Below are 20,890 nucleotides of genomic sequence, written 5' to 3' on the forward strand. Positions count from 1 at the left end.
CGCAAGTAGAATTTCATTTGAACAGAAGTCGTTCATTAAAGCGTTCTTCCTTCGCATTGAGCCAACCTTTTTAGTTCAACCTTATATATAAACGAAATCCCAGACATATTAAACTGATTTCTTTACAATATGTATGATTTTTAAAACCACATTTACAGTTAGAATTTTATCCACGCAATAAAAAACTTTCATCCTGCAATTTTAAGTTTTCTTGTCCCTATGGTCAAAAGGAATGTTGATTTGACCCCATTAACCATTAGAAAATTCATCAAAACTTCCAAAATCAATCTTTTTCAAGCAAAATTCTACTTGTTTGTACCCACCATAAGAGTATAGAGCAAATACCTTTATTTAAAAACATATATATATATATATATATATCTAGCATCTTTTACGACAAGCTTCTTTTTTTTTGATGGGTCCTTTAGAACTATCGAGCCGGAAGCCCTAAAACAGGGAAACATGAGCTCTTTGGGGTTTACCAATAAAGAACAGAGAAACTTGGGGCTCCTCGTACACCTGATGACCAGCAATCCCAAGATCCTTTACTCTCCAGTGGGGACAGAAGTTGACAAAGTTATTCGGAAGGTGGGTATATTAACTGTTTCATATATTGTATGTATTGATTTCCTAGAAAAAGTCATTTTGGGGAATATTGAGTTTACTTTGCATAAAGCAATACAATATTAATTGTAACTATTTTTTACAAGTTAGTTTTGTTAAGGTAAAAAAAAAAAAAAAATTATATTTTCACTGTAAGGATTTTTGTAATTTTGCAGATCTTGCCTGCTTTTTTCTGTAACTATAGAAGTAGGCTTTCCCAGCGCCTACAGAAAGTTTTTTTTTCTAAATTCCAGCTCCTCTACATACCAATAAAGCATTAATGTACTTATTTTGCAAAAATAAAACAGCTTTCCATTAATTCTACACCAGCTTACCTCACTCTCTCCTTAGCAATTTAAACACGTTGCTCGATTACTTCTGCCTTTCTTCCTGAACAGATTTTAGGTTAAGACACATGCAAGGTGTGTGCTAATGAGGTCAGCTGGTCAACTCCTTCCTGTGTCATGACCTGTGTCTGACCAGGAAGTAAGGCAGAAGTAATTGAGCAGTGTGTTTAAACAGCTTTGAAGGAGCCAGGGAATAGAATGCTAAGAGGACACATTTAATGCATAGTAAATAACAAAATGACAGACTCAGATATATCCTTTTCAAGATTTGTCTCTTCATTTTTATTTGGACTGTAAATTCGTATAATATGCTGATGTAAGTGGTAAGGCCGGATGGCTGTATGTCTGGAAAATCCTATGTCCTCTGTGTAACATTTTATGCTATTTGTTTTACTTTTTTTTTTGTTTGTTTTTTGTTCAATGGAAATGTTTTTCCTTTTTGTTCTTTTTTTTTTTTCTCAATAAAAATAATCTGATTAAAAATAAAAAAAACGTTATGAAGAGCATGAGTTAAGTCTGTGTAGAATTAATGCAAAGCTGTTTTATTTTTGCAAAATAAGTACATTAATGTTATATTGGTACAGGGGGGCTGGAATTTAGAAAAAAAGGTGAACTTAGCCTTTAAAGTAGAACCTTGTTCTTCTTTTGAAATTGGGGCTAGAGTGGGGATATTTTAAGCCACTATCAGGCCTCTTTTACCATATGTATACCATTTAGTTACCCCCCTATAGTTCCTGGACCAACTTAACCCAACAAAGGTTCTTGCCCTTCTGCTCTCTATCCAAAATTGAAGGGGTTGTAAAGGTTCGTTTTTTATTTTCTAAATAGGTTCCTTTAAGCTAGTGCATTGTTGGTTCACTTACCTTTTCCTTCGATTTCCCTTCTAAATGTTTTTATTCTTTGTCTGAATTTCTCACTTCCTGTTTCTCCTCAGTAAGCTGTTCTGGCTGACTAACCCCCACAGATGATGGGGGGAAGTTTACTGAGGAGAAACAGGAAGTGAGAAATTCAGACAAAGAAAATAAACATTTAGAAGGGAAATCGAAGGAAAAGGTAAGTGAACCAACAATGCACTAGCTTAAAAGAACCTATTTAAAAAATAAAAAACAAACATTTACAACCCCTATAAGTGGAGAAAAAATCATCAGGGGTTTCACTATTTATCACAAAATGGCTTGCTTAGCGTTTTAAAATGTTCTAGCCATACAAGCTTTCGAGTTTCCATTTTCAGGAACATAAAATGTGTTGCAGATGTTGGCCATAGTGCTGAGATAATAAAAGTGTCACCTGCTCATTCATAGAATAGCCTCATACCTGTTACACCATAAAAGATATTTTGTTCATAGTTCAAGTGACATATTGATGCAATAATCCAGTTTATGAGACAGTTGTTTATTATTCTGTAATAGAATGGCAGGGTTATAACTTTCTCAAGGTCAAGGGTCTGGCTCCAGGGCTGTAGCACTTATCTTTCCTTCTCTACTTGGTGAGTCACTGACCCAGAACATGTGCCCACCCAGTGTCCGTACAACTGGCAGGCACATATTTGTTCTGGGTTGGCAGCTCATTAAGCAGTGAAAGAAAACCAGCATAGAGATAAATAAGCTGCTATCCTTCTTGTAAAAAGTATAGCAGCCTGGCTGTCTCTTGTTCCAATACTTTCTAAATTGATGACCTGGAGCAAGCATGGAGCCAGTGAAGTCAGACTGAAATCAGAACTCCTGATCTACAAGCTTGTTCAAGGGGAGTGACTCAAAGTATTAAAGCCATTGGATTATCATGATGGAGAGGAGATGTCCGCAAAGGTATCCTTAAAAGTGGTTGTAAACCTCAGACATGAAATATGAACAAAGCATATCCCTCTACAGTGTGTACTTGTCTCAACTAAGAGCGCTAAGTGTCATTTCTACCTCCTTCCTCTGCTATCAGCATGAGTTACTTCTGACAAGTTTCCTGACACCAAGAGAAAAATGGTGACAGATGAAGGCCCTCTAGCACACAGTCTGTGACTTATAACCTGAGCTCTGTTCTGTGTGCTGTATAAAGAGGGGAGCCCTCTAGGGGCGGACTGACCATTCGGGCACTTGGGCACTGCCCGAGGGTGCCCCATGCCACTAGGGGGCCCCATCAGGGTTGCCAGCCTCAGTAAAAGGTGCAGTATGTAAAAATCTGTGTTTTAAAAAAAATCCCCAGATTATAGCTCCAGTACCTTTTCAGTGTGTGTGTATGTATACTGTGTGTGTAAATTGTGTGTATACTGTGTATGTATACTGTGTATACTGTGTGTGTGTGTGTATACTGTGTGGCCCCATAATCTATTGCCCGGGTGCCCCATAATCTCCTATTGCCCTGGGGCCCCATGAGTTGTCAGTCCGCTCCTGGTGTCCTCTACCTCCAGTTAGCTGTCAGAGCTCTCCTCACTGAGCTCTGCAGTGTGTAATTTCAACGCTGACTCTTTTTTCTGACAGCTTTATAAATGTTGAACTTCAAATTGATGTAGAGAAGACTGCAGATAGACAGATAGTCACTTCACTGAGTACCGTATTTATCGGCGTATAACACGCACCCTAATTTTAAGAGGGAAGTTTCAGGAAAAAGCATATTTTTTAAATAACTTTGAAGCACATTAAGGGTCAGTACCCATCATGGTCCTCAGTGCAGTCCAAATAAAGTCCCCAATGCAGCCAGACCACTGTCCCCAATGCAGCCAGACCACTGTCCCCAATGCAGCCAGACCACTGTCCCCAATGCAGCCAGACCACTGTCCCCAATGCAGCCAGACCACTGTCCCTAATGCAGCCAGACCACTGTCCCCAATGCAGTCCGATTATCGTTCCCAATAGAGCCTGATTAATGCCTTCATTTGCAGCCTCACCTGCAGTCTCAATCAGGAAATCACAGAGCCGTCATCTCCTCTCCATTAATCTCTCACGTTACACACGCACAGTCCCGCCTCCACCATCGGCATTGGACCAGCTACTGTGATAGACAGAACACTGGTCCAATACCAGTGGCGGAGGCGGGACTGTGTGTGTGTGTGTGTATGTGACGTGGGAGCCGAGGAGGCAAGTGGAGAGGAGATGATGGCTCGATGAGGTACGCTGTCGGCGTATAACACGCACCCCTGCTTTGCCCCCGATTTTCAGGGGAAAAAAGTGCGTGTTATACGCCGATAAATACAGTATATATAAGGATTTACAAGCTCTTTAATCTCTCGGTCCATATGAGCTGCCATAGGCTGTCATAATATCTTCCCTGGTTCCCAGACCACAGTAATATCATTGATCCTGTTTTTCCATTCAACAGGCAAATGAGACGTTTGCATTTGTGGGCAATGTGACTCAGTATGCCAGGATGTGGATGAACATTTCAGCAGAGATTCGCAGCCTTCTGGAGGATGGCGTGCTGCAACATCGCATTCAGTGGTTGCAACAGGTGAGCAAACATTACTAAGCTCCTAAGGATCACCTTATTCCATTATTTTAACATTGAAAAAAAAAGCTCAGACGCCACTGTGATCTGCATTTAAAGTGTAACCGCACACTACCTAGGATTCCAATGCTATCCTAATCGTAGGTACAGCACACCCTAGGACAGACAATGTGTTCCCAGCAGAATCGCCAGGGTAAAATAAAGGGGAAAAAAGTGTGAAAAATAAACAAATTCAGGCGACACATCTAAGGAAATTTTTGTTCTATTGGTTTAGATGCCCTTTAAAGCAGAACTAAACTTTCCTATCCTTTTCAGCCAAGGAAGCTGCCATCTTGGCCTATGTTTGAAGTTTGTCTGTAACTGTCATGATGATGCACATGTGATCAGTTATGACACCAGCTATTGGATAGCCTGACAGTTTGGTTGAGAACACAAGCAAATGTGACAGTATTCCCAGCATGTTTATTGAAACAGTAGAATTGATGCATTTAGTTGCACTTTAAGCAGCTAAAGCAGCAGATTTTTCATTCTTAAGGCTCCATTTCCACTTGTACAACTTGTGCTGCGACTTGGGACTGCCAAGTCACATGACAAGTCGTACCCCACGATTTCCAATAAATACCATTCATATCTGTGTAACTTCAAGTTGCAGCGACTTCAAAGTAGTCCCTGCACTTTGGTCCCACTTTGATGCGACTTGAGGTCCATAGACCTCAAGAATATACAGGCATTGCTTCAAGTCGCATCAAAATCACTGGCCTTTCAGGTAGCAATAGTGGAAACCTAGGCTAAAGTGGTTGTAAAAAAAAAACCCCACAAAGGTGTCCCTCTGCTAGTTTAAATTATAATGTGCTAGTATGCATTGCTACTCGCTGGAATATCTCCTAAACCAGTGGTTCTCAACCTTTGAAGTGCCGTGACCCCTTGATAAAATTTCCCAAGTTGTGGGGACCCCCAACAGTAAAATTTTTGTAGCGTGGGTTGCCAGCACCCAAGGCAAGACAAGTAATTTGCGCCACGGACCCACGGACATATAGTGCTCCCCAAGTCCCTTCCACTCGTATAGTATTGTGACGGTATCGGTATGATATCCCCGTCAACGTTCCCTTCTTCCCATAACGAAAATCACCCCAATATTCCACGAGGAGGGATATCCCTGGAATCGCCCAGAAAGCCACACATGAGACCAGCTTACTGCTTGAACAACACAGACTTTAATGTTATAACACACAGCTTATATGTCATTTCCAAAACTGTTACAATGACAAATCTCCGCCCCCCTCACACTGGGGCTTCCATACAGATTATAGGTAGACACGACGGGGCCGATGCTGAAAACACATTTTCTTTAGACAATGACATCAATGACGCTGAGCACTAGCTGTACTGAATACATCAACCAGACCGCTCGACCCCGCATATAGAGAGATAATTACCACAATGAAGCAATCAGAATAATTAACACAAGCCACTTAAACCCAGCTCTCCTTCACACAACACAATAGATCAATTAACCTTTAGAAATAGTGAGGGGACATTAGCACGTCAATAACCTGTCAGAGGAATGAATCACATGAAATTCCTTTCTACCTCTACTCATGCCTAGCAGGGAGCAGTAAACTGAGACATATAGGCAAATGTATCACAATGGCCCCCCTTTTGCTCCCTGCTCCGGCAAACCCGGTTGGACCTTCCCTGGTCCAGTAGGGTTGACGGGTTCAGAGCTTTTAGTCCGAGGTTAACTCCGTTTGGCATGACTGACCTCCCTTGGCAACTGCTTCAGACTCAGGTATGTCACCGGGTCGTCAGATCACACGCCGGTCAGTCCCCAAGTCTTTGTGCGATCTGCAAAGTTACCAGAAGTCAGTGTGAAGACAGCGAATGGGTCTGTGCGCCGCCGTCTAGGTGTCCCGCTATGGGAGGGGGCAGGTTATGGCTCTGAAGTGACAATCCCAGGAGATTCATAAAAAGAAAAAGTTATATTTGTTGAAATGCTGTAGCACTGGTGCTCAGAGTCCGGGGGGGGGGGGGAAGGGGACTCAGAGCCCCATAAGGTCAGCCACCCCCTGCTCCCTCCGCAGCCACCGGTTCTCCTCTTGGAGCTTCTCCAGCTCCATCTCCAGTTCATGGAGCCTGGGGGGGTCAGCCTGCTGTGACCTCAGGTGGTTGTTCTCCTCCTCCATGCGGCTTATGCACTCCTCCAGCTCTATGTACTCACGGATCAGCTCCTGCTTGCTCATGTCCTGCAGGCTCTCCACGTGGTCCTTCATCATCAGGAACTGGGTGGTGGTGTAAGGGGCCACCGGTGGGCCCTTGGCGAACATCTCGGCCCGCATCTGGGGCGCCCGCTGCGATTCCATCTCCTCCAGTCGCTTTTTCTCCTCCCAGGTCCGCTGGTTAAATGACTTCCAGGACCTCTTCTTCTTGGAGGGTAGCTGGCGGTGCCTCTTTCTGCCCAGCTCCCTCCAAGGCCCCTCCGGCTCATGGCTGTCGCCCATGACCAGCTGACAATGGTGTTCCCTGTTGTCCGTAATAACAGATTGTACCATGAGGGCTTCGTAAGGGGTGCCCAATGGTTCTTCCTGACCCAGCTCCTGGGGATCCCAAGCTGAGTCTACACAATGGGCTGCTGCTGGTGGGCGGTACCCAGGTTGAGACCAATTTGACCTGGTGTTGTCATTCATGGGGCAATTCTGCTTGAAGTGACCCAACTGTTTGCACCGGAAGCAGCGTTGTTCGTTGTCCTCCTGGCGTGGGTAGCGAGGGCTATATGTCATCGGTCTGTTAGGCGGTTGGTATCTAGCGGCTGGTGGGTGTGAGGGCGCCGTTGGTTGTGGGGGTTGTACCCGTGGTGTGACCTGGTTTGTCTTGCGAGTATCCGCATATTCATCCGCCAACTTCGCGGCCTCTGGTAGAGTCATGGGCCTGCGATCTCTCACCCAATCCTTGACGTCCGTCTGGATGTGATTGTAAAATTGCTCCAGGAGCATTAGTTGCAAAATGTCCTCTGCGGTGGTGGCCTGGCTGCTGTTAACCCAGTTAGAGGCCGACAGGGACAGCTGGCATGCCCATTCCACGTAAGAGTCTTTCGTGGTTTTGCGTGAGTCCCTGAACTTCTGTCGGTGGGACTCTGGGGTTACTGCATAACGAGCCAGGAGCGCTTCTTTAACCCTGGCGTAGCTATGGATATCCTGATCTGGCACGGTCCGGAAAGCATCAGAAGCTTTGCCTGACAGTTTGCCTGACAATATTGCAACCCACTCTCCTCTAGCTATTTGGTGCAGGTTACATTGTCGCTCAAAATCCGCCAGGAAGTTATCAATCTCGCAGTCCTTTTCATCAAAAGCTTTAAAAGCGCTAAACGGAATCTTCCTTGCGTCTGCTGTGCTGTACTCACTGTTCGGAGAAGGTGCGGCTGCTTGTTGGACTGCTGCCAGTTTTAACTGTAGCTCTGCGTCCCTTATTTCTTTAGCCTTCTGTAGTTCTGCGTCCCTTATTTGTTTATCCTCCTGTAGCTCTGCGTCTCTTATTTGTTTATCCTTCTGTAGCTCTGCGTTTACTAACATGTCCATCACTTTCAGTACCACATCTGGCGTTGGGTTCGGGCCGAACCACGCTAGCTTCTCTCTCATTAGCTTGTTGGCTGGCGATTCCTCCTCCTGAATCACTGGTGTCTCCATCTCTTGTACTGCTGGCGTTGCTGCAATCCCGTCCTCCTGGTCTAGCTCCATTGATTCTGCTATGATGACCCGCTTGGTTTTGTTGCTAGCAATCCTTCCACGAACTTCCAGTAGTTCTTCCAGTGTCTGCTTGGAATCCGGGTGTGAAGGGGAATAGAAGGGAAAAATCCCACTGCTACCAACCAATTGTGACGGTATCGGTATGATATCCCCGTCAACGTTCCCTTCTTCCCATAACGAAAATCACCCCAATATTCCACGAGGAGGGATATCCCTGGAATCGCCCAGAAAGCCACACATGAGACCAGCTTACTGCTTGAACAACACAGACTTTAATGTTATAACACACAGCTTATATGTCATTTCCAAAACTGTTACAATGACAAATCTCCGCCCCCCTCACACTGGGGCTTCCATACAGATTATAGGTAGACACGACGGGGCCGATGCTGAAAACACATTTTCTTTAGACAATGACATCAATGACGCTGAGCACTAGCTGTACTGAATACATCAACCAGACCGCTCGACCCCGCATATAGAGAGATAATTACCACAATGAAGCAATCAGAATAATTAACACAAGCCACTTAAACCCAGCTCTCCTTCACACAACACAATAGATCAATTAACCTTTAGAAATAGTGAGGGGACATTAGCACGTCAATAACCTGTCAGAGGAATGAATCACATGAAATTCCTTTCTACCTCTACTCATGCCTAGCAGGGAGCAGTAAACTGAGACATATAGGCAAATGTATCACAAGTATTAAAACCGCTTATGGTACATTTTAGGATGTACCAGTCTCTCTTTGTCCTCCTTTCTTTCCCTTTTAGCTCCATTTCCTAGTCCCCCCCATCCCTCTCTCTAACCGTCTTTCTTGTTCTCTTATTCTTTGTCTCCCATTTTCTTTGTTCCTCCCCCTTCCATGTATTCTCAATTTTTATACCTTCTTACTCCTTGGTGGGGGGGCGGAGAGAATGGGACAAGGGGCAGTGCTGGCGGGGAGTTGGGATGAGTGGCAGTGCTGGGGGAGGTTCTGATCTGCCAACTTACCTGCTCTTGATCAAGGTCATCTACTGATCTGAGAACTGTAGTGGGGACTCTAATCACAGATAGTGTTACTCACTGGGCCAGATTCAGATAGAGATACGACGGTGTATCTCCTGATACGCCGTCGTATCTCTAAGTTCCGTCGGTCGGATCTATGCGACTGATTCATAGAATCAGTTACGCATAGATCTCCCTAAGATCCGCCAGGTGTAAGTAACTTACACCGTCAGATCTTAGGCTGCAATCTCACGCTGGCCGCTAGGTGGCGCTTCCGTTTGTATATGCGACGAATATGCAAATGTGGAGTTACGCGGATTCAGAAACGAGCATCCGCCCGGCGTTTTTTTTTTTTACGTCGTTCGCGTTCGGCTTTTTCCGGCGTATAGTTACCCCTGCTATATGCGGCGTATCCTATGTTAAGTATGGCCGTCGTTCCCGGGTCGAATTTTGAATTTTTTACGTCGTTTGCGCAAGTCGGTCGCGAATACGGATGGACGTAATTTACGTTTACGTCGAAACCAATGACGTCCTAGCGACGTCATTTAGAGCAATGCACGCTAGGAAATTTAGGGGACGGCGCATGCGCAGTTCGTTCGGCGCAGGGACGCGCCTGATTTAAATTCTACACATCCCCTAGCCGCGAAATTTGAATTCCGCCGGGGGATTTACGATGCGCCGCCGCAACTTTAGAGGCAAGTGCTTTCTGAATACAGCACTTGCCTCAAAAACTTGCGCCGGCGGATCGTAAATCAGATAGGTTACGCGGATCTAAAGATCCGCTAACCTATCTGAATCTAACCCACTGTGTCTACGGCTTTGTGGTGTTTTGCAGCAGTGACACCTAAGCCAAAATCAGCAGATAGGGTCTCCTCCAGCCCCTCCCCCTTCACATTCCTTAACCAGTCAGCTGACCTCTAGTTTCTGCCCCCCCCCAGCCATGCCGTGAACTGAATAGGCAGCTGGGAAGAGGCTGAGTGGGTGGCCACAGGCTCCAGAGACCGGCCGCAAAAAGGCTGGGAGATCGGTGCGGGCTTCAGGAACAGCCAAGGATTCGGTGACCCCTGGCAAATTGTCTTTCGACCCCCAAGGGGGTCCCGACCCCCAGGTTGAGAACCACTGTCCTAAACGGAAGCTTATCTGTAGGTAAAAGTTGCAGCCTTTAGACCCCTTTCACACTGGAGCGGTTTGCATTCGCTATTGTGCTAAAAATAGTGCCTGCAAACTGACCCTAAACAGCTGCTGCTGTGTCTCCCTCTGGGCTTTCACATTGGAGTGGTGCGCTAGCAGGAGAGGGGAAAAAAAGTCCTGCTAGGCGCATCTTTGGAGCGGTGTGTATACCGCTCCTCCACTGCTCCCGCCCATTGGAATCAATGGAACACCGCTTTGCGGTGGTCTTAACCCTTTCTTGGCCGCTAGCAGGGGGTAAAACCACCCTGCTAGAAAATGGCGGCGCTTTACCGCCGACGCACCTCCCGCCCCAGTGAGAAAGGGCCTTACAATCACTTTAAGGAAAAATATAATAGGTGTCTGTTGTAAGATCACGGATCGTATATGCATGCATTTTGTATGTCATTTTTTTATTTTGTCTGATCTCCAGGTAAACTGGTGTAAACAAGATTGACAGCTAATGCATTACATATACTGTATATATGCATTTACAAACTTTGTTGCCTGCACAATAATTTTTATTTCTGTAAGTTTTGTCATTTGTACACCTGTCATGCTTCCTGCCAGGATGGTGAAACTTCTTCCTTTTACAGCTAAAGAGGAAGTGAAATCAAATAGCTAAAATTCATGGCAACAAATTGTAATCTGGTCAGCCAGTTTTCATATCCAAACATCTCTGTCATGACAGCCTGGCCAAAGACTGTCTTGTCTGTGATTGGATAGTACAGGAGCAGCAGACTGATGAGGTCAACCCTGTGATCTCCTTACCTTCTCCACTAGCCGCCTCTGCAGTGAATTAATGTCAGATGGGTTTACATTGCTGTCCCTTTTCAAAATTCATGCTGCATCATGCTGCATTGGTATGAAAGGGCACCATAGAGAATATTATTATTATACAGGATTTATATAGCACCAACAGTTTGTGCAGCGCTTTACACAGAATAATGTGATTTCCATTGTCATGCATTGCATTGTGACAGCAGATGCAGGAGAAATCGCACTCGTGTGAATGGAGCCTTATTCCTGCCGTGTAGGGAGCTGCAGGAAGCTAATATAAAAACAGACTGAAAGGTTTAAAAATGCATGAAGGGATTTTAAAAATAGATACTGTATATACTTGAGTATAAGCCAAGTTTTTCAGCACATTTTTTTTGTGCTTAAAATGCCCCCCTCGGGTTATAATCGAGTCACCTTTTTGAGCCTGCTCTCCTGGATTTTGGGGACCCTGTACCGGCCGGTCGTAGGTCCCCTGGACCCCAAACTTGGCACACATATAGGCCCACTCTTTCTCTGCAAGTGTGAAAAGTTTGTTGTCCGGGGGACCTATGGCCGGGGAGCACTGATTTTTCAAAGCCGGGCACCCCTTCCATAGACTCCCGTGTTAAATGGTCATTTCTCTGGTGATTTTGGGGACCCGGTACCGGCCGGTCCTAGTTCCCCTGGACCCGGAACTTGGCCCTAATGTAGCTCCATTAGACTTCTACAAGTGTGCACAGCTGGGGAGCACCATTTTTTTTTTAAAGCCGGGCACTCCTTCCATAGACTCCCATGTTAAACGTCAGTCTAGGCATGGGCACAGTGAGGCATGGGCACAGTGAGGCATGGACACAGTGAGGCATGCAGATGGACACCCTAGGCTTATACTCGAGTCAATAAGTTTCAGCTTATATTCGGGTCGGCTTGTACTCGAGTATATGCGGTAACTGGTTTAAGATAAACAATGGTGCATTTTTAGTGAGCACCTGTTTTGAGCTAATATTGTAACTGTAATAACTATTTACTTTTCCATGTGCCTTTCTTATCTTTATACCCTTATTGCTTCATATGTTTGACTGTATTACAGTATGACAGAGGTAGACAAACACAAAAACGGCCAGCATTCAGGAAAAAGCATTCAGTTGCCACTCATAAAATTGAAAATGTCACATATAATATAAAGTAAAACTAAGAAAAAAACATATACCCTTTATCAGTCCTAGAAATGTCAGCGAGTTGTCTCTGCTAGCACCTATGGGTAATGGTCCAACTTTTGTCCTTTTGTGTTTTCAGATACCTTTTGCTTTTTCTTATGTAGCACCCTCCTAGATAGGCTGCTAGGATTACCTAATAAATGTAGTGCTGTGGTATTTATGGTATTTATACACCCTGGGGAGGTGTGCCCAGATGGTGGTTGGGGAGAACATAAATAGTTTTGAGACTCAGAGAGCAAGGTCTTTTCCCTAGTGGAGAAGTTCCCAGCCAGGAGGGCTGCTAGCTTTTCCTGGCCATCCTGCTGAGGGTCAAGCCTGCTCTTCGAGGTCCCAGCTGTGCTTAGCTGGGGGGCCTATCTTTTCTGCAAGACCTTGGGAGCCTAGGAGGGGTACATATAAACAGGACATTGCATTGTAAAGCATAAAAGCAGCTTGCACAACAATTGATATTAATTGTATATAAATAAATGGTAAACCCAAAGTGTCATGCTAAAAGGTAAACCTATATAAGGTATAGACATACAGTAAATGTGAATTGAATCCAGTGCTGATACACTGTAAGATTAAAAAAAAATGTAGTCCCACAGAGAACTATTAGTAATCTGAGTAGTCCCAAAACAAAAGGTGAATCAGTAGAGGGAATCTTGCTCCATACAATTAGTTGATGTTGCAGACACCACAGCGCCCTTGGAGTGTAGCACCACCTGTGTGTAAGATAAAAAAACTCCTACCAGAGTTAGTTGACTCTTTAACTAGGAAAGAGTCAAAAAGACACAATGGTTGCTGGTATGGGAGATGGACATCTTCCTAGTCACCACCATATTTTAATAAGCATCACATCTGCAAACAGAGATACTTTATGTCCACATGCAAAGAAGCCGGGGAAACCACATAGCATAAAACTGTTGTGACAGGAAGTCAGGTAAATCTGTGGGTGTTGTCACAGTCGGGACATACATTTCTGCCTTGTTAGACAATACACCAATCATTATTAGGCGTCGGCTGCCAGAAATAGCCAGGAAGGCTAAGGGCCGTTGGAAGACTCCAGCTGTTCAGAGTGAGGCAATTAAAGGCCTCTATAAAGTAGCCCAGAGGATAACCACTAATTGGCTGCGTCACTCCTAAGGCTGTGTGAACAGGAGAGCAGTGCCAGAGAGTCTCCTGATGAGGTGAGGAGGCCATTGACCTTTTCCTGTGTTATAGAAAGGAAAAGACTATTGTTTGTGCTGTATGAGCAGCACTGTCTATCCAGCGGTAGGCTGTTTTAGACTTCATAGATAGGTTCCTGTGTGGAAGGTAGACGCCCAACGTGGCTAGGATTTATTTTATGTTTGGTTTTGTTTATGCTGTTTGGATGCTTGCAATTATTTTCCAGCAAGATGGAAAAATAAACCAGAAACTTTGTTTTCAACCGTCTTTGACTGCCAGTCTGTATAAATTCAGTGTGTGGTGAACCCATCCAAGGGGTCACACACCCCGCTACCGAGCTAACCCCTCACACTGTATATAATATCTATTAAAATCATGTACAGACTACTTACAAATTCCGAGGTAAAAAGCGCTTAAGCATACAATCAATCCGGGGAAATAATAAAATCACTTCTTGCTTTTGAAAAGCGTGATGATGTCACAAATGATAGCTCTGCCCTATGTGTTTCATCACATCTGACGTCATCGGGACCAGCAGATGTGACAAAGCATTTAGAGCGTAGCCATAGCACATGATGTCCTCACGCTTTTTGAAAGCATCCTCCTCCCTAATCCTCATCTAGTTTTATCTGCAATAAACTTTTAAGAAGGCAATCTCTAGGCTGTTTCTTGAGCCTGAGGAGTAAAAGCTGCTGTTGCCTGGCGGTTGATGCATTAGCATAAGGAGAATCTTGGAGACCCCTTGCACTTACTATCAGTCCGATTTAAAAAAAAAAAAAAAAAATGCCTGTACTTGTTTTTATCTCACCAGTCAGTAAGTAAGGTTTCTGACAAATTGAGCGACAAACCCATAAAAATTAAAAAATTACACATAGAAAGAACCTCCAATCAAGTCATTCAGCAATGAGAGAAACTATGTACTACATTGAAAAGAACGTGTGGTTTTGCTTGTTGCAGACTTCACACGTCTGTTCACATGTTAACAGATATGACTGAACTCGGCTTCAATGTTATAAAACAAGATGATAAAATATCAAGAATGGACAGGCAGGTAAAATCATTTACTGTAGGAAGACATTTCAGGTTGGGCAGAATGTCCCCAGCCAATGTCGCAGACACGTTTTACAGAAAACCTGGCACTCGTCCCTTGTCTCTTGTCACTTTCATTCTCACACTATCTGATTCAATTTATCACAGATTACCAGCGATCTGCAGAAACACCCCGAGCTCCTAAATGCCTCTGACAGCGAGCTTCTCCGCCGCATTCTAAGCTCCAACTTCACCGCTCTCAATACCAGCACCTTGCTGCAGCAGCTGGATACCATCGACAACGCGGCATGTGGATGGACACACTTCATGTCCAAGGTAATACGAAGACTCCTGGACACCATTGTTCACATTCTGTGACTTGTCTAGTATGACCAGCTTTTTTTTTTTTGTCTTAGGTGAGTGTGGACATCTTTAAAGGTTTCCCCAACGAGGACAGCATAGTGAACTACACCCTGAACCAAGCGTACCATGACAATGTTACTGTGTTTGCAAGTGAGTTCCTCAAATAAATACCATTAAAGCAGAACTCCAGACACATAACTTTACATGCTTAGGGCATGTTCACATGTGTACCTTTACTGCCTTCAGATCGCTTGTCAGAGAGCATTTAACAGACAGTGAGAAGGTGATATGTTGCTTCCTCGCTGACTTCTTTACCCTCAAAATGCAGATTCACCACATCACGGCCACCTGTAAAACATGTTAATCTTTACTGTTCATTGAGGAATATAGCATAGTAGTGATTCATGGCTGTATAAGTTTGTACTGCCACCTACAGGAAGTTTGGACACTGGCAAAAAAATTCTAAAGGATAAGTTCATGTTAAAAAAAAATTAAAAAAATTCACATGATTTTGCAGGAAAAAAAATTGCATTCCAATTTTATTTTATTTTTTTACAGGACTACAAAGCATTGTTAATGCAAAATCAAGATCATGCAGACACTGTCTACAGCTCTGTGCCTGTACCTCTGTACATGTTTTCAGGTACAGAGCTGGAGGAAGTGTCAATGGACTACGAGCGTACTGATCAGCGTGCTCACTGGCTATTGAAAAAGTCCACAGTGGAAGATGCGACTTGTAGTTTTATTACAAATCCGTGTGAATGAATGATGTGGGTGGAGGGTAAGGAATCCCTGCCCGCTGCCCAGGGGGAAATAGGCAGGGAGTTGGGGGAGGGGGGAGGCTGCTGTGTTGGAACATGGTACACCCTAAGTACAGGTATAACATGTTCTAAAAGGTGAACTTAACCTTTAAAGTGGAAGAAAAGCCCTAGTCTAACTATTCTTAAAAACATTGGCGACTGGTGGTAATTTTTTTTTATGGGGGGGGGGGGGTGGCTGTGGGCAGTCGGCCGGGTTTGGAGCACCTACACCATCTATAGCGGGCATTACGGGGGGTGGGCATTACAGACGGCTTCCCCTTCTCTCCTCCGCAGGTGACGGGCATCACGGGCGGCTTCCCCTTCTCCTGCTCAGTGGCTTCCTTCTCCTCCCTCCTCCTTGGCAGCCATTTGGAATGCTTCTCCTTTTGGCCAATCTGGAAACAGGTTTTGGACCCCCCCCCCCCTTTCTTGATTGGCGGAGAGGAGGTTCAGTGTAAAAATAGTGAATATTTATTCAACATTGCCACACAACTGGGTAGGCACGGTTCGCAGTGCCCATCCGATTTTGAAGCCCATTGGAGCTCTGGCTCTAATCACGTCCTTGGAATTCATGCATTCGTGCGCCCCTAACTTTATCTCTGATCTGTCTGTTCCTTGGCCTTTATTATTATTATCCTGAGGCCTACACAAAGTTGACTTTCTGCAGTCGTTCACTGGATTATGTTTAAGTGGATCGTCTGTCAAAATACAATAGCCACATTGAGAGATTTGGCCATCCAAGCTGTCAGATTTTATTTCCATTCATAATTAATACAAGTTAAATATTAAATATAATTACACACTTTGAATTTTTTGTCCTCCTGGTTATGCTATGCAGCCATATAGAACAACCTGGCTGTCAAACAGTGTGTGCAATACCTCCCAAATGTTCTGCACTTGCCACAAAACACTGTTTCGAACCTTAAGCCTCGTACACACGACTGTTTTTTTTAACGGGAAAACTGCGAGGAGAGCTTTTGGCCAGGAATCCCAGCCGTGTGTATGCTCCTCGCAGTTGTTCAGACGGGAAAACTGCCCAAAAACCGCTGGATAAAAAAAGAGAACCAGCTCTCTTGTGCCCGGCGGTTTTTGGCAGTTTTCCTATGGGAAAAACTGATGGAGCATACACACGGCCGGCATTCCCGACCAAAGCTCCATCACAGTTTTCCTGTCGGGAAAACCGTCCGTGTGTAGGGGGAAAGACTGTCCGAGCGGGTTCTCGGCTTTCCCCTTGGAAATTCCGATGGGATCTTTTCTCGTCGGAAATCGTGCACTAGGCATTAGAGTTCTTCATGAGAAGTTCGTTGGAAAGCTGCTACTACTGGAAGTATCAGTCTCCTGGTTCCCCCCACAGCTCTCACTTGTTCCTCCTGCAGACCTCATATCATTGCAGATTCCCATAATGACATAAACTGAAGGTCAGCAGGAGGAATCAGTGAGATACACTTATGATCACACTTGAGGTTGTGGTTAAAGAACCAGTGAGGGCTGTGGAAGAACTAGGAGATCGACATTCCCAGATGTGTCGGTTTGGCAGTAGAATTCACATGAAGCCTTCTCAGATTCAAAGTGGCATTCGACTGTGTGGGGCAGCAGGAAAGGTGAGTATTTACAATGTTTTATAGGTAGGACTTGCTTTACTTATGTTAGCATACCGACAGGGTGTCATAATCCACAATGTTTTACATTTCATTTTACAGGTGTGGTATTCCAGACTAAGCCAGATGGCTCACTCCCTCCTCATGTCATGTACAAGATTCGTCAAAACTCCAGCTTTACGGAAAAGACAAACGAAATCCGTCGGGCCTACTGGAGGCCAGGCCCCAATACGGGGGGAAGATTCTACTTCTTATATGGCTTTGTCTGGATCCAAGGTCATTATTGCTCATTCATTGTCAAAGTCTTTTCTTCTGTACTGTAAATATTAGTTTTTAGTAGTTAGTGGCATCAAATATTGAAGTTTAAAGGAGACGTACAGCCAAAGCTTGTTTGCTTGTACTTCTCCTATGGATTACAGGAGTGCAGTTTGTTCTGCACTCCCGTGACCCATTTTCAGCTGACAACAGGCTAAAGCCTACTGTCAGCTGATGTCACAGAGCCGGCCCAGGCTGGTAAAAAGCCTGAGCCGGCTGCTCCTGCCCTCCCCTTCCTCCCCACAGCCCAGCAGTAAGCGTGGGGGGGGGGGGCACAGTACACAGCAGTGACTGACCGTCACCAGCTTTCTGCTCATGGAGCCCAGAGGACTGAGTGATCTTTGGTGTTTGATCGCTTGGTTCTCAGTCTTAGAGCTGGCAGGGGACAGATACAGTATGGGACCGGTGCTGATTCCACCTAGGTAAGTATAATTCTTTAAAAAAAAGAAATCCCAAATTTCTCTTTTAAAGCACGACTCTGCTTTTCCTGGTACATTTCAAGCAGCAAAGTAGAGTCATTTAATTAATAAATGTGTAGGGCTTTTCATTGCCTATGTTTTATTAAAGCATTTTTATAGCCTAATTTATCTGTTATAGTTTTGGAAAGAGTATTGAATGTCTGTGTCCTATGGGGGAGATTTACCTTTACTTCCTGTCCAAGAGATATGGCCAAAAACTAGAGGAAATCCTTCCCAAGTGAGGGGATTGCCAGATGTCACCAGAATAGGATTACCCATTGGAAGATTTTTCTTCTCCTCCTGTTCCTGTCACTCGTATGTCCCATAACTTTCTGTACCAGAAACACAATGGTCATCAGGGCCAATAGTGAGGGGAAATCTTCTTAACAAGGGACACAGTCTGCACTAAAAAAAAGTTTTGGTTCTACATTCACTTGAAGTTTGTAGGGGTAAGTAACCATTTTACCCAACTGGAAGCCTTCTATTGTTAGCAATCTATAGACACATCATGTCTGCAAAATGTCATCTCTTGATGAATGTCAGAGCACATAGGTTAATTTTATAGCTTCTTGAAGTACCTAAAAGCATGTCTATGTATAAGGCCTCAGATTACCAGTTTGGTGATATTTAAAAATAAGTAACCTCCTATACCCATTCTCTTTGCAGATATGATGGATAGGGCGATAATCAGTACCATTGTGGGGCGCGATGTGGTGGAACCTGGGAATTACGTCCAGATGTTTCCTTATCCCTGTTACACACGTGATGAGTAAGTGACAACGCATGTCCTCACGTGCATTTACTTGTGCTCAATGCAAACATTGCTTTGTGAATAGACCCGAAGTCACCAATCTAAGAAAAAGCTAATGCAAATGAGGTATTCCAGCACCTGATATGCACATGCTTGTTCCAGATTACTGGCTCACCAATTAGTGGAGGAAAAATAAAGGTGACAACTATGGAGTCCTGACAGGTGTCTCTCAGTGAGAGAGGTTGACTCTTAATTTACAGATATTTATAGTAAGCGGATCTTTATACCGATAACTGACAATTACAGTTAATCACATTAATCGTCTCGTGACAAGCAGAAAAAAGCTGAAAAATGGGCAAGCGTAAGGATTTGGCTATACAACTGGGTCAGAGGATCTCCAGAACTTCAACCCTTGTAGGTTGATTCTGGCCTGCAGCGGTCAGGACCTACTAAAAGTTCTCCAGGAAAGGAAAACTGGTAAACCACCGGCCAAAGCTTATTGATGCATATGGGAAGGAAGGCTGGCCAATGCAGTCTGATCCAATAGACAATCAACTGTAGCTCAGATTGCAAAAAAGTTAAAGCGGAACTAAACCCTCCTATTGTTTTTAGCCAAAGAAGCTGCCATCTTGGCCTCAGAACACACAGTGCATTGCAGCTTGTTGCATATGGGGCTGAGTAGCCGCAGACTGGTCAGGGTATCCATGCTGACCTGTGTTCACAAGCAAAAGCGCCTATAATGGACACATGGGCATCAGAACTGGACCACGGAGCAATGGAAGAAGGTGGCCTGATCTAATGAATCACATTTTTTCTTTTACATCATGTGGATGGCTGGGTGTGTGTGCGTCACTTACCTTGGGAAGAGATGGTAACAGTATACACTATGGAAAGAAGGCAAGCTGGTGGGGGCAGATTGATGCTTTGACTAGTGGCATCCATACCTTGATAGGTCAGGGCTATTTGGTGTCAAAAGGGGGACCTACTCAACGTTAGGTGGGTGGTCATATTGTTATGACTGATTGGTATATGTTGCCTTTTTCCAAGTCTATGCAAAGTTAAAAAAAAAGTGTGCCTGTATTTGGGCTTTAAAGTAATAATTTATTATTCTTAGATTTTTTTTTCAGTACTTTTCTTTCATACTCTTTGTTAATGTATTAAATGGGTTGTAAAGGTTCGTCTTTTATTTTCTAAATTGGTTCCTTTAAGCTAGTGCAATGTTCACTAACCTTTTCCTGTTCAATTTAGGACCCGTATCACCAGATCACACTGATCTCATGATAACTGGGACAAAGGATACTGGTCTCACGGTAATTTTGTCATGGTCTGCCCCCTCCTTCCTCATATGGAATGATGGGGAAAACCATAAGTTACTTATTGTTGCCTCTAGGGTGCAGAAATACAGTTTTGTTGGGTAACCTTCTTTTTTACTCTTCATTATTTGTCCCTGAGAGGGAGTAACCAGCAGTAATGGGTGTGTAGGTTATGTGATGTCAAATATTCTCCCCAAAACGTTTTCTGTACTGCGATACAGACCTTTGATACGTTGTTCAATCTCTCAAACCTTTGGAATTGCTTGTACTCATTGATATAGAAAAAAGGATGGGTTTAGAGCGCAGAGCACTGCACCCTGAGCCCAAGCAGTTGTGTGGCAATAGCGAATACATTTTCGTTATTGTCACACTGATTCTCTTCCCGGCCAAGTGTGTCCTCAGACACGTCACCTGATTGGCTGAAAAGACAGAAGATCCTATTTGCCACCTAGAAGGAGGAAAGGCATGGCCGCCGTGAGGAGACGCGCGAGAAGCCGATGCCCGTAACCCGGAGGGAAGTGCTACTCGCTTGATGGGGAAAGTGTGGGCCGATCGTCCCATGGGGGGGGGGGGGGGGGGCTGGGTGCAACATGTTAGTTCAGATTTCAGGTCTAAAAATGATCATTTGTTCTTAAGTGGCCAACACACACTATGGGGGAGACCGGAGCACTCAGAATTTGGTGCTCCTGCGCATGATAGCCAATCAGCTTGTAACTTCAGCTTGTTCAATTAGGTTTTTTTTAAAAATTTGGAAGCTGATTGGTTACTATCCACTTGACCTCCGGAAGATTTACCCCCCTCCTAACCAGGCCATTTTTTGTTATACGGCACTGCGTTTCTTTAACTGAAAATTGTGCTGTC

The 20,890-nt window shown here is 44.4% G+C and overlaps 1 protein-coding gene across 5 annotated transcripts in view; it reads left to right on the plus strand.

The window, feature by feature from the left end:
• Positions 1-20,890, plus strand: part of ABCA2 (ATP binding cassette subfamily A member 2) — a 264,957-nt gene that overhangs the window by 150,471 nt on the left and 93,596 nt on the right. For all 5 annotated transcript variants that reach the window (XM_040324468.1, XM_040324469.1, XM_040324471.1 and 2 more), the window contains 6 exons: positions 429-588; positions 4,257-4,385; positions 14,600-14,767; positions 14,848-14,944; positions 17,295-17,468; positions 18,632-18,734. In XM_040324468.1, coding sequence (XP_040180402.1) covers positions 429-588; positions 4,257-4,385; positions 14,600-14,767; positions 14,848-14,944; positions 17,295-17,468; positions 18,632-18,734 — 831 coding nt within the window. The remainder of the gene's footprint in view (positions 1-428; positions 589-4,256; positions 4,386-14,599; positions 14,768-14,847; positions 14,945-17,294; positions 17,469-18,631; positions 18,735-20,890) is intronic.

Source organism: Rana temporaria, chromosome 9 (genome assembly GCF_905171775.1).
Source record: "Rana temporaria chromosome 9, aRanTem1.1, whole genome shotgun sequence".
In the NCBI taxonomy this organism is placed as follows: Eukaryota; Metazoa; Chordata; class Amphibia; order Anura; family Ranidae; genus Rana; species Rana temporaria.